This window comes from Bos mutus, chromosome 9 (assembly GCF_027580195.1).
Source record: "Bos mutus isolate GX-2022 chromosome 9, NWIPB_WYAK_1.1, whole genome shotgun sequence".
NCBI classification, from domain to species: Eukaryota; Metazoa; Chordata; class Mammalia; order Artiodactyla; family Bovidae; genus Bos; species Bos mutus.
Window position 1 is genome coordinate 49,282,933 of NC_091625.1, and position 14,306 is coordinate 49,297,238.

Sequence of the window (14,306 nt, forward strand, 5' to 3'; positions counted from 1 at the left end):
ATTATTGATGTTAAAATTCTTTCTAGTCAGAGCAGTGCAATTGAATATACCTCAGTATCAGTGTTATTGACTCTTCATTTAGCACTTTGTGAGGTTTTGAGGTTCTGGTTCTATGTTCAGTTCAATTCAGTACTTTATCTTGAGAACAGTGGAGGGCAATTGAAAATTTGTTGTCAAGGGATGGACAGAAGGCAGTGAACGTTGATCAGATCTACATTTCATAAAATCGTCATTGTTCTGTGCTCTGTGTCATTTGGATAGATGTGCAAAAACCATTTAGGAAGCCCTTTGAGTGGTATAGGCAGTAACTGGGAGTTTAAGACAGACTAGGACAAAGGCTTGAAATCTGTTTAGTAATTGAGAGAACTTGAGAGTGGATTGAATGACAGGGTTAGAGTTGGGTGTGATGGGGTAAAGAGGTGGTAAGGATGCATTTTAGCTTTTGACTTGTGTAACTAGAAGGATGGCAGTGCCATTCATGGAAATAAAGAGCAAGTATAAAACAGTGAAATATGTGGAAAACTGAGAGATAGTTTTGGGCATATGTGGAATTGTGGGAGGTCTTAAGACTTCCAAGTGGGAGATGACAACTGGGCAATTAGATACATGAAATTCAGCATAGAGATCTGGGAAGGATGTGTAAATGTATGAGTTATCACTATATGCGTGCTAATGGGAGTTGAAGGCTCGTATGTGAGCAGTTAAGGAAAGAACAAGTAGTGGAAGTAAGAGAAAGCCTGGGATTAAACCTTAAGGAGCTCCAATGTGTAATAGTCAAAGTGAATCTGAAGAGAAGATAGGAATATAACAGTCAGAGTGATAGGATACATATCAAAAGAATGGTGTGTCAAGGATATCAAAGGAAAAGTGTGTTTCAAGAAGGATAAGGAATGATATATGGAGGAAGATCAAGGAAGATGGACCCAGAATAATATTCATTGTCTTTGTCAAATCTATGAATGAGGATCCTTCAAACGGAATGGATAATAATAGATAAGAGATCTACATAGATATATATCTTGCATAGATATATCTTATTTTTACTTTCTTTTTCTTGTTCTACTCTTTTTTTGTCTGTTTGAAAATGTATAGATTAAAATTGAACTCAGCCATCTAAATATGATTCAATTAATGTAGTATCTTTTGAGATGCTAAGTGGGATTTTTGCGATACAATATTGCAATTTTCCCCTAGCCTTCATTGCATTTTAAAAAATCCATATTGAGTCAGTAAATAACCAACCTCTCCAGCTACAGTCCATGGGGTTGCACAGTTGGACACCACTGAGCAACTAAACACATACACACACACACACACACACTATCTTTTCTGGATTTTTCTTAGGAATTTATTTGTGGGATAATATTTCTTCATCCTGTACAAATACACAGGAGCTTTTTTTTCTATTTGAATTTCTATTGTTGTTGATTTTACATGTGGGTTCTAAAATTGTGGGGTTTTATATTTACCTCTATTACTTTTCCTTTGGTCTGGCAGATTATATCAGACTATTTAGAAAATTTCAAAATTTTGATTCTATCATGAACCATATTAATACTTGAAGTAAATTTGATTTAATATGTCTTCTAGTTTATATATCATAAAATTTTGAACAAGACAAAGCCATGGCTTCTTTTTTTAATTTTCTTTTTTTTACCATTAAACTTGTAAATTTTGTATTGGTGTATAGCCAGTTAACATGTTGTGATAGTTTCAGGTGGACAGCAAAGGGACTCAGTCATACATGTACATATATCCATTCTCCCCCAAATTCCCTCCCATCCAGGCTTTCAAAGAACATTGAGCAGAGTTTCCCTGTGCTATGCCATATGTTCTTGTTGGTTATCTATTTTTTAAGATTTATTTATTTATTTAATTTTTGGGCTGTGGTGCTTTGTTGTTTTGCAAGGGCTTTTTTAGTTGGCCGTGCCTTCTCTTGTCGCAAAGCATGGGCTCTAGAGTGTGGGTTCAGTAGTTGCGGCTCCCAGGCTGTAGAGCACGGGCTCCATAGTTGTAGTGCAAAGACTTAGGCAAGTGGGATCTTCTTGGACCAGGGATCAAACCCATGTCCCTTGCATTACAAGGAAGATTCTTATGCACTGGACCACCAGGGAAGCCAGGTTATCCATTTTGAATATAGCAGTGTGTACCTGTCTATCACCATGGCCAGTTTTTGAAGAACAGCTTTAGAGGGTAGTCTCCATATTGTGGTTAATTCCATAATCCACTTAACTGTATTGTTGTGCCTCATTCACATGAATGTATTATGCCTAATGTGCATCACTAGCTGTTTTTCAGAATGCCCATTGACTATTTGATAGGGAGAATCAGTTCAGTTCAGTCACTCAGTCTTGTCCAGATCTTTGTGACCCCATGGACTGCAGCACTCCAGGCTTCCCTGTCCTTCACCAGCTCCCGGAAGTGGCTCAAACTCATGTCCACCAAGTTGGTGATCCATCCAAGCATCTCATCCTCTGTCATCCCTTTCTCCTCCTGCCTTCAACCTTTCCCAGCATCAGAGTCTTTTCCAATGAGTCATTTCTTCACAGGAAGAAGGGAGACTGATTGGTCTTTATTTTGAAAGTGATTTTTTGGGAACTTCAGATAGACTTATTTTTGACTTTTAATGAATTCCTTAATATTGACTAGATGGAAACAGAATGGAACTGACAAACCTTTTAAAAACCTGAGTTTTATTTGCTTTAAAGCTGTTTTAGTGATTAAATACTTTGTCTAACATTTTTTGACTAACCTAAGAAATAGGATTCAAACAGGACATTAACATGACCAGAACCTTTCACTTGGAAATAATGTTTTGCATGAAAATCTTTGAGTAAACCCATAAGGCAAGTATGTTTATCATGTTTATTCTGAGGTTTCACAAACCCTCAGCGTATCTCTGCATACCCTAGTTCTTGAACAGATTTATAGTTCTTATTTAGCCCCATGATAACTTTTTTTCTTACCAGTTTTCCTAAGATTTGTAGTATAATTTTCCGTGGTATATTATTTAAAGGTTTTCATTACTTTATGTTTTGCTTTTATGATAATATAATGTTTCTGATTTATTTGATACTGTGTTGGGGATATAGCATCCACTATAGCTTTGTTCCTGTTGGAATAAAAATGATATAAGTCAGAATACAGTGGAAAGTGGGGATTGCCTTTCCTGAGAGATTCACAAACTACATTCATCTGTTAAAAGTGTAAGAAACAAAGAAGTAATGCTGCTTTAAAGTTAGTCTGTACATGTTCTGAAATTTATTTTTGACTTTTCAGGAATGTAGTCTGTTGGTTAATTTTTCTTATTGTTTCCATTATTTTAGTCTAATGAGGAGGTACTTTAATTTGATCATCTAATTTAATAAAAAAAGGAATTATGATAACAGTGAGATCTCTGAGCACCTTTATCTGTTGATAAATTATTTAATAGATAATGTTGGCTTTAGCGGAATCTACCAGGAATAGGATATTACCTGTCTGTTCCTATTGTGTCTGTTCCTTTAAATCTCATATCCTTAACTTACAGCCAGAGTACAGTTTTACTTAAAGCCAAGTAAAACTTGTCTTTTTATTGTTTGAGAGCTGTATTTTTTTTTTTTAAACTCTGTAGTTGATGCCTTCTTCTCTACCCATAGCTAACTTTTCCTACCTGCCCCCCCCTTTTTTTTTTTACAATTTGATAGCTTCTGGAACTTGTTTGCAATCATCCAGACAGCTGTACCTTTATAAACAGCTAGTCTCAGTGCCAGATTAGTTTGTAGTGCAAATCTTGAATGAGAACTGCACCTGCTCTCAGTGTAGATGAAAATGGCAAATGTTAGGAAAAGCAGAATTTGGGATTGCTTTAAATCTGATGGCAGCTGATCTCAGAATTCTGCTGGGGATTCTTCATTGTGGGTTAGGGAAGTCCTGCTATTCAGAGCAAAACCGCTTTCTTGTCTTTTTGCTAGATCTACAGATATGTTGTTTTTAAGAAATATTAATAACATGTTCTATGTGCTATGATTTTGTACCTGAGATATTTTGTCTAGAAGTTATCTTCCAATTACACTGGTGGTTTCCTAAAATTATGTTAGACTAAAAATTTCTGAATCTAATTTTTCATATGTCAACATTATATTTCAAATTAAATAACCTTGAGTAGCTGGGAATATATGTCAGGGTAACTGCTCCAGTATATCACATTCTTATGGGGAAATGGTTTCAATTTAAGAATTAACACAGTCTATGAAAGTTGGTAGGATATAAAGACATTTCATGGTGTATGTAGAGAGCATTTCCTGATACAGTTTGTTTGGAGTGTCAGGGGAAATTAACTCTGTAGGTATGTGTTACATTTATGTTTTTTGAATTTCTTGTTTTTTAATATCACCCTTACCTTAAGCATGAGGCTGGCTTGTGTCTAACAGCCATTCAAAACCTACTTAACATGCTTATCAGGAAATTTATATTTAATCTTTATCCTTAATATTTCCAACCCTAAGCAGTTTATTGGTTACTTTAAGTATTATAAGTCATTTTGGTTCATAATTTAAAAAAATAGCTTCATCGATAAATAGTACACATACCATACAATTCTCTCACTTAAAGTATATAAATCAGTAATTTTTAGTATATTCATAGGTAAGTACAACCATCACCATGGTCAACTTTAAAGCATTTACAAAACTTCAGAAAGAAATCCTGAACCTTTAGCTATTTATTTTCTCTACTCCCTCCTGACCCCGCCCCTTGCCCCAACCCCCAAGCCCTGAACAACTACTAGCTTACTTTCTGTCTCTAGAGATTCCCCTATTTAAGACATAACATATTAATGGAATCATATATGACCTTTTATGACTAGCTTATTTTACTTAGCAAAGTGTTTTGAAGGTTCATCCATGTTGTATACTACTTCATTCCTTTTTATGCCTTAGTATTTTCTGTTGTGTGAGTATACTGCTTTTTGTTTATCTATGCACGAGTTGATGGACATTTGGGTTATTCCTACCTTTTGGCTATGTTAATAGCCCTATTCATGTGCAAGTTTTTGTTTGGGTAAGTTTTAAATTCTTTTGGGTATATACCTAGGGATGGAATTGCTGAGTCATATTGTAATTCTATGTTTAACTTACTGAGGAACCAGAAAGCTGTTTTTCACAATGGTTACACAACTTTGTATTCCTACAAAGTATGAGAATCCTAGTTTTCTCTACATCCTTGCCAACACATTATTTTCCATTAAAAAAATTCTTCTTTCCAGTGGGTCTTCTTTGCATTTCTTTAGTGACTAATGATGTTGAGTATCTTTTCATGTGCTTATTGGTCATTTATCAATTTTCCTTGGATAAATTCAGATCCTTGGCTCATTTTTTCATTGGTTACCTTTTTATTAGTAGTAAGAACTGTTTATGTATTCTGGATACAAGTCCTTTCACAGATATATGATTGGCAAATATTTTATCCCATCCTGTGAGTTGTTTAATTCACTTTCTTGATGGTGTCCTTGAAGCAGATGTTTCTTATTTTTATGAAGTCCAGATTATCTGTGTTTTCTTGTATTAATCATGCTTTTGGTGTCATGTATAAGAATCCCTTACCAAATCTGAACCCATTAAGATTTACTTCAATAAAGAGTTCATAAGTTTGTATGTTAAATGTAGATAACTGATCCATTTCACTTTAATTTTCGTGTGTAGTATAAGGGTCCAACTTCAATTTATTTCATATGGGGCTAGCCAGTTGTCCCATCGTTTGTTGAAAAGACTGATCTTTCCTCACTGAATGGTCTTGATGTGCTTTTTTAAAACCTCACTTATTTATTAGTTCTAATACTATTTTAGTATGTTCTTTAGTATTTTCCACATAGAGAAAATTTAGTATTTTCTATTTTCCAACTATTTCTGCAAATAGAAGTAGTTATACCTTTTCATTTTCAGTCTGCATGCTCTCTGCTTCTTTTTCTTACCTAATTGCCCTGACTTGAACCTCCAATACAATGTTCAATAGAAGTCACAAATGCACACTCTTTTGTCTTGTTTCTGTTCTTAGTGGGAAAGTAATCCAGTGTTTCACCATTAAGTATGATGTTAACCGTGGGATTTTTATAGATGCCCCTTATCAGGTTATGGAAGTTCCTTTCTAGTCTTAGCTCATTGATTGTTTTTATCACAAAAGGATGTTGGATTTTATCAAATGGTTTTTCTGCATCTGTTGAGCTAACCATGTGATTTTTGCTTTTTATTCTATTGCCATGATATAATATATAAATGATTTTCTTATATTGAACTAACCTGATATTCCTGAAATAAGTCTCACATTGTCATGGTATATACATTTTTCATAAATTGCTGTGTTTGATCTGGTCTGCTTGTATTTCCCTGAGGCTTTTGTGTCTATATTGCTAAGAAATACTCATCTATAGTTTTCTTTTGATGTATTTGTCTGGTTGTGGGGTCAGAGTAGTACCGACCTCATAAAATGAATTGTGAAGTATTCTTCTTCCCTCCTCTGTTTTTTGGAAGTGTTTGTGAGGAATTGGTTTTAACTTTTTAAATGCTTTGTAGAATTCACCATTGAAGCTATCTGGACGTGGATTTTTCTTTGTGGGTAGTTTTTGATTACTAATTCAGCTTTCACTTGTTTTAGATCTATTCAGATTGTCTTGAGTTAGTTTTGGTAGTCTTGAGTTATTTTTGGTATGTCTTTCTAGCAAGTTGTCCATTTCTTCTAGTTCCACCTATAAGGCTTGTTATTGTTATTGCGTGTTGATTTAGTGGCCAGCTGGATTATTTCAGTGCAGACATTTATTTCTCACTCCACAGTGTTTAGTTTCTGGTGGTGCTCCTTGTGGAGACACATCTGTGAGTTTACCTGAAGTCACTCTGGGACAAAGGTAGTGTTAGCCGAACCCTTTTCCCCACTTCTCCTGACTCCACTCAGCCATTCAGTTCAGTTCAGTTCAGTCGCTCAGTCGTGTCCAACTCTTTGCGACCCCATGAATCGCAGCACGCCAGGCCTCCCTGTCCATCACCAACTCCCGGAGTTCACCCACACTAATTACCAGCTGACCATTCTATTGTTTGCAAAAATGCCCTGGACTCTAAATGGTTCCATGAACTAATCCAATAAATCTGTGACCCCTTTGAAGGACTAATTCCAAACGTTAGTGTTGATGTTTATTCTCACCCCAAGAGGGGTCCTCTCAATTGTGTCTTTTCTCAGTTCTCTTCTGCAACTTTGTTGTTGAATCTGTGAATCTTCTAATTGTGGTTTACCACAACTCTGCTGTTTTTGAGATAGCTCTTTGGCTTCAACTTCATGGCCTTGGTTATCCCAAGAGAAACCAATTGTAAGAAACTTTTGGTTTGTGATTCAGAGTTTTATATATGAATCATAATTATTTTAACAGTTGGGTCATGCTCTTTAATTATATAGGGCTTCTCTGGTGACTCAGTGATAAAGATCCACCTGCGATGCAGGAGACCAGGGTTTGACCCCTGGGTCGGGAAGATCCCCCCTGGAGAAGGAAATGGAAACTCACTCCAATATCCTTGCCTGGGAAATCCCATGTAATTGCAGATAGCCTTATAAAACTGAAAGCTCCTTAGCAATATGAGGAGTTTTTGGTTTTTTTTTCTTTCCTAAGTTATTATTTTTTTACAATTCTTTTCTAAATATTTTTTAGGTTCTTCTGTGTTAGTTTAGCTTCATCGCTCTGTTGAATAGATGTTAATAACTTGAAAACGTTAATTTTGAGTTAACAGTTTGTTTTGATTTCCTCTTCTTATAAGCTGTTTGAGCTGCTGGGACCTGATGGACTTGAACTTATTGAGAAACTCCTCCAGAACAGAGTTACAATTGTGGACAGATTTCTTAATTCTTCAAATGATCATAAGTTGCAGGCTCTTCAAGGTAAGAAAGTAATCAGTGGTAATTTTACTTTAAAGGAAAAACTCATTGTTTAGCAATTTTTTAATGCAATTATACTTTTAATATTCTTTGGTTGTTATATAACTTACTGATAACATTCTCAAGTAGATTTTAGATATGGAAGATTATGAAACAATTATCAATGCCCTAAATAGGGTTTTATGTCAGAGAGTCTGTCTATGTTTAAGTATGACAGAAGATCTGAATAGACAAAAAAAGAATTAAAGCAACTACATATTATGCTTAGGGTCAAATAGAGTTACATTTATAACCACATTTTTTATTTTGAAAAATTTCAGACCTTAGTAATGGTGCAGGGATAGTATAATATAACTACTCACATACTCTTCATGTAGATTCACCAGTCATTAACATTTTGCTTCCATACCCACCCCTTATCTTTCTCACACACTCACACAAACACACACAAACACACATGTGCAGGTGTATGCATACATGAACTCATACATGTTCACAGTTAAAATTTTTGCTAAGCAATATGAAGTTGCACACATCATAATATTTTAGATATAAAATCTTCAACATACAAATTCTCCTACTTAACCTGTAGTACAATTATCATAGCCAGCCAGTTGAACATTTGTATAGTCATGTATTACATATATTTGAAGACCCCCAGAAGAATTAGAGTTGTCAAGGAAGCTAAAATTATTTATTAAAAAAAAAAAAAAAAGCCTGACTTACTATGAGACAACTGATGCCAAACTCAGGTTTTAGGTGGTAAGTATTGATAGGAAGACTGTTTCTTACCTTTACCAAATTTCTTTGCCAGCCTTGTAAATAGTTTGGAAGTTTTAAAAAAGTACATGAGCATAAGAAATTAGATATTTACCCTTTGTTTAAGTAAGTGATATCACTTTTTTCTTACATTTATGAGTGTGGCACTGAAAGGAAATTACAAAACCAGCCTTGATTTAAATCCAAAATTTCTTAAGGGTTTTTTTATCCTACACTTTGATTACTGGTAATTGCCTTGGAGTTGCTTTGAGATTTCTAGAAACTTTGAAGGTTGGAATTTAGCCACTTTGTCTTTCTAAAAGTGTTTTGGTTCTTTAAGTATATTGAATACTTACAAACAACCTTGCTCTAAAAGGACTCTCACCTGTTAAACCGTGATTAAGCAGACATTGCAATAAGCCAGCAGAACTGAGTGTTTAAAATGGGTATCTGCCAGAAGAAAAGGAATGAATTTAAATATCTAGTCTTGCAATGTAATTTCAGAGAATTTGGTGCTCATTTTTTCAGTCTTTAAAGTGCTGATTCTTACTGATCCCACCTTTCATTAGTTCTAATTTATTAACAGAAGTTCAAAATATGTTCAGCATATGTATTTTTTTAAGAAAGCTGTAGGTGATGAGTGAATGTTGTTTTTCCATTTCATTATGGTCATTTTTGTATAACACAAACTTTATTCTACTAGGATAACTTTTAAGAAGCAGCACACTTTTTAACCTAAAACCACATATTAAATTTGAATTATTAAAAATTTTTTGAGCCTTCAGTTTGCCCTGAAATATTTTCTACTCTTCCCAATTGGCATTTACTCTTTTTGTCTATGCTAGGTTGTTATTCATGTTGCTATTAGTGAAGAATATAATTATAACCATCAACAATTTGGGACATTTAAACAGACTAATTTCTTCTAAGGACTGTGGTGAAAGAAACTGACAATGAGCATATATTAAAGATTTTTTAAATAGAGTTTTTGTATAATTGCATTAAAAATGATTCTCCTTAATTTCTTTTTGTGAGGAGTGGGGGAAGGAAATACTCCTGAAGAAAAGAATCATTGGACTTGTTACTTTATCTCTGTTCTCATCCATTTATGTATTTTGATATAATTTTGTATTAATGATCTTTCAAAATTCTCTTAAAACTACCGAATTGTTCCATTCTTTATTAAGTTACCTTAGTAAGAGAGTCACATCCTATTCTTTTCTCTCTTCCACAAAATCATGGTCTTAGATAGCAGTCTGATGGCCCAGATGGTAAAGAATCTGCCTGTAATGCAGGAGACACGGATTCAATCCCTGGGTTGGGAAGATCCCGAATGGCCACCCACTCCAGTATTCTTGCCTGGAGACTCCCATGGACAGAGGAGCCTGGTGGGCTATAGCCCATGGGATTGCAAAGAATCAGACACGACTGAGTGACTTTTCACTTTCAGAGAGCAGTAGCCTTTTGCCATTTAGCGTTTTCTATCTTTTATACTGCTTTTCTTTGAATATGTATGTATGTATGTGTATATATACACACACACACACACACCCACACACCCTACTTTATCTCTGTTCTTATAACCAGGAAATATAAGGTAGGCTAGAAGTGAGTGAGAATAATGTACTAACTGCTAAGTTGATAGTTATAAATTGAATTCTGTTTTGGGGGCTGTTGTGACGACTGTTTAGTATAGGGTATATCATAAAAAAAAGATTAAGTTAGCTTATGCTGTCAAATGACACTGTTTTGAGTAGTTATAGAAAACTTTGTCTGTCATAGTAGCGTTTTAAAAGGATACAAGCTCTACATGTTCGTCAGTAAAGTTCTGTATTAGAGTTGCTGTTAAGCTTATTCATTTCATTTCTGCTTGTCAGTCTCTACAGTTAGCTGAACTCATCAAAGAGAATAATACACTTAAGCATTTGTGCTTAATAACTTGATTTTAAAAGTCACTTATTATGTTCAATCTTATGGGATTTCAATATATTCTGACTGAGGCCTTTTAAAGCTATTAATATGGTAAATATAGTTCCTTATAATTTTGACTTTCTTATTTTGATGATCACAGATGTGTCCAATAGTATTTTGTACCCGTCACATTTGTTTAAAATATTAATGATGTTAGCATAAAATATAATATGTCACCTGAAGACCCCTTCAAAAGCAGAGACATCACTTTGCCGACAAAGGTCCATACAGTCAAAGCTATGGTTTTTCCAGTAGTCATGTATGGATGTGAGAGTTGTACCACAAAGACTGAGCACTGAAGAACCGATGCTTTCTAACTATGGTGTTGTAAAAGACCCTTGTGAGTCCCTAGGACTGCAAGGAGATCAAACCTGTCAATCCTAAAGGAAATCAACCCTGCATATTCATTGAAAGAACTGATGCTGAAGCTCCAATACTTTGGCCTCCTGATGCGATGAACCAACTCATTGGAAAAGACCCTGATGCCGGGAAAGATTGAAGGTGGGAGAAGGGGATGGCAGAAGATGAGATGATCAGATAGCATCACTGACTCAATGGATGTGAATTTGAGCAGACTCCAGGAAATAGTGGAGGACAGAGGAGCCTGGCCTGCTGCAATCCATGGGATTGCAAAGAATCAGACACAACTTAGTGACTGAACAACACCTGAAGAATTTAGTTTCACGTACACAACCTTTAACATTCATTTATAGTAATAAGTTTATGGCATTATTCATATGTTTTAAAAAATCTGCTTAATATCTCTGTTCTTGAGCATGTGACTTTGCAAATAGGTTACTTTTTTTTTTCATATTTCAGAGTACATTTGAAAAGTGGCAGTATGCTGCTTTCTTTCTCTAACACTAGAGTTTCTTGGTTATAAATTCAATCATTATAATAGATAAATAAGATTTACTTACAAAGCAAAATATGTAAGACTTAGAAAAATACTTTTCTCAGAACCATAAAATGTAGTTCCAATATAGGTAAGATTATATCTTATTTCATAATTTTCAGATGTAACTTTTATTTCTCACTTTCCTTTTTGAGACTGATGGTGCCCTTATACACAGGGGTTATTTCATGTGGTTGAGAGTTAAAATGACTTATTCAAAATCATGTAATGAGATAATGACACATGCCTGAGAATTGTGAATAGAGTGAATTAGAAAGCTAATTTCCCCCTCCTGATGCTATGTTTAAATCCTTCTTTGTTTTGTATTAGGTCTTGGAACTTGATAAAATAACTTGCACTGTGCATCTTCAGAGTGTGGACCAATTTCATTCTTCATTGTTTTTCTAGCCTAGCAGCAGTGCCCGGGGCCTAGTAGGTCCTTAAAACAGTAAGCTTGTATTGACTTGGATTGCCTTCAGTGACATTCCTGTCAGTTCCTTTAGGGCTGCAGTGAGCCAAGATACTATTTCTTAGAAAGATTTAATTAAACACAGAAGGTAATCCTGTTAGAACATTTTTCCTGAATATTGAGTTGACCAACCCCAGGTTTAATTCTCCCTTGTGAACACTGAGCTTTGATTGACCTGATTCCTCTTAAGTGGTTCTAGACTTCTTCCATTTTTTAAAGAAGCTGTATTTTCCAAATCAAAACTACAAGGAGGTATCACCTTACACCAGTCAAAATGACCGTCATTTACCAGTTGACAAATAATAAATGCTGGAAAGGGAACCCTCCTACCTTGTTGGTGGAAATATAAACTGGTGTAGCTACTATGGAGTACTGTATGGAGGTTCCTTAAAAAGCTACAAATAGGGAATTCCCTGGCAGTTCAGTGGTTAGGTGCTTCTACTCTAGGGGGCACAAGTTTGATCCCTGGTTGGGGAACTAGATCCCTCAAGCCATGTGGTGTGCCCCCCCGCCACCAAAAATAAATAAATAAATATAGATGTACCATATGGCCCTGTAATCCCACTCCTGGGCATATATCTGGATAAAACTCTTAATTTGAAAAGATATATGCACCCCAGTGTTCGTAGCTGCACTATTTACAATAGGCAAGACATGGAACCAACCTAAGTGTTCCACTGATAAATGAATGGATAGAGATGTGTTATATGTATACAATGAACTATTACTCTGCCATAAAAATGAATTGATATAATGCCATTTACAGCAACATGGATGGATCTAGAGATTATCATATTAAGTGAAATAAATCAGAGAAAGACAAATATCATATGATATCTTATGTGTGGAATATAAAAATAGGATACAAGTGAGCTTATTTACAAAGCAGAAGTAGACTCATAGACATAGAAACAAATTTATGATTACAAAGGGGATGGGGGATAGATAAAATTAGGAGTTTGGAATTAACATATATATATACATAGTGCTGTATATAAAATTCCAAACAAGGACCTACTGTATATAAACATAAACTGTATATAAACATATCTATAAACATAACTATAAACATAAACATACATATAAACACATATCTATACTGTATATAAAAATATGCTGTATATAAATATATATATAGTATTGTATATAAAATCCCAAAGACCTACTGTATAGCACAGAGAACTATATTTAATATTTGTAATAACCTATAATGGAAAAGAATCTAAAAAAGCATATACACACACACACACACACACATCTGAATCACTTTGCTGTACATCTGAAATTAACACAACATTATAAATTAACTATACACTTTCATGCATTGGAGAAGGAAATGGCAACCCACTCCAGTGTTCTTGCCTGGAAAATCCCAGGGACGAGGGAGCCTGGTGGGCTGCTGTCTATGGGGTCACACAGAGTCGGACACGACTGAAGTGACTTAGCAGCAGCAGCAGTTTAAAAAATGGTTAAAAAACTCTGCATTTCCATGAAAATGTGGAGCATAGTTAGTTTGCTTTAGTCATCTTCTGAATATATCCTGAGCTGTATTTTATTTTTATTTTACTTTATTTCATGTATAAATTAGTAGTGACATGTAGACAATTTAACAGAGTGAGACCTATTATATGGGAAAAAGTTAAATCTTATATGTAAAGAATATCTTTATTTTATTATGTTAACAGTAAATGCTGATTAGTATTAATTATTTTGAAATAATTTAGATTATTTCAAAATTATGAAATATAATTTTTAGTTTCCTGATGTTATATCTAAGAATTTATATTAGTCTGTAGAAAGACAATATCTGCTGACTTTTTCTAAGCAAGGGTATTATATCATTTAGAAATTGTGACTTAGAAAAACTCTCCTTAGAACATGTAATTAAATGTGCCACTTTAAAAAAATGAATTCTTAGAGCATTGTGTGGCTTATGTTTTGGTAAAGAGGAAAACTGGTTTTCATAAAGGTTAAATTTGTAAAAATATGGATCTTAAATTTGCTTTGCAGACAATTGCAAAAAAATTTTAGGAGAAAATGCTAAACCTAATTATGGTTGTCAAGTCACTATTCAGTCTGAACAAGAGAAGCAGTTAATGAAACAGTATCGCCGGGAGGAAAAAAGAATTGCTAGACGAGAAAAAAAGGCTGGAGAAGATGGAGAAGCTACAGAAGGACTCCTGTGCTTTGATCCTAAGGAACTGCGGATACACAGGTAATAAAAACCAGAAGTTGAAAAATGCTTGTGTTGTAATTGTTGCTTTTATGTATCATAATTTTAGTTTAGTTTTAACAACTTGGATGATTCTTCTAGACACG

The 14,306-nt window shown here is 34.6% G+C and overlaps 1 protein-coding gene across 1 annotated transcript in view; it reads left to right on the top strand.

Moving 5' to 3' along the window:
• Positions 1–14,306, top strand: part of ASCC3 (activating signal cointegrator 1 complex subunit 3) — a 338,210-nt gene that overhangs the window by 55,851 nt on the left and 268,053 nt on the right. Inside the window, exons 5-6 of the mRNA XM_005902613.2 lie at positions 7,776–7,896; positions 13,998–14,202. Coding sequence (XP_005902675.2) covers positions 7,776–7,896; positions 13,998–14,202 — 326 coding nt within the window. The remainder of the gene's footprint in view (positions 1–7,775; positions 7,897–13,997; positions 14,203–14,306) is intronic.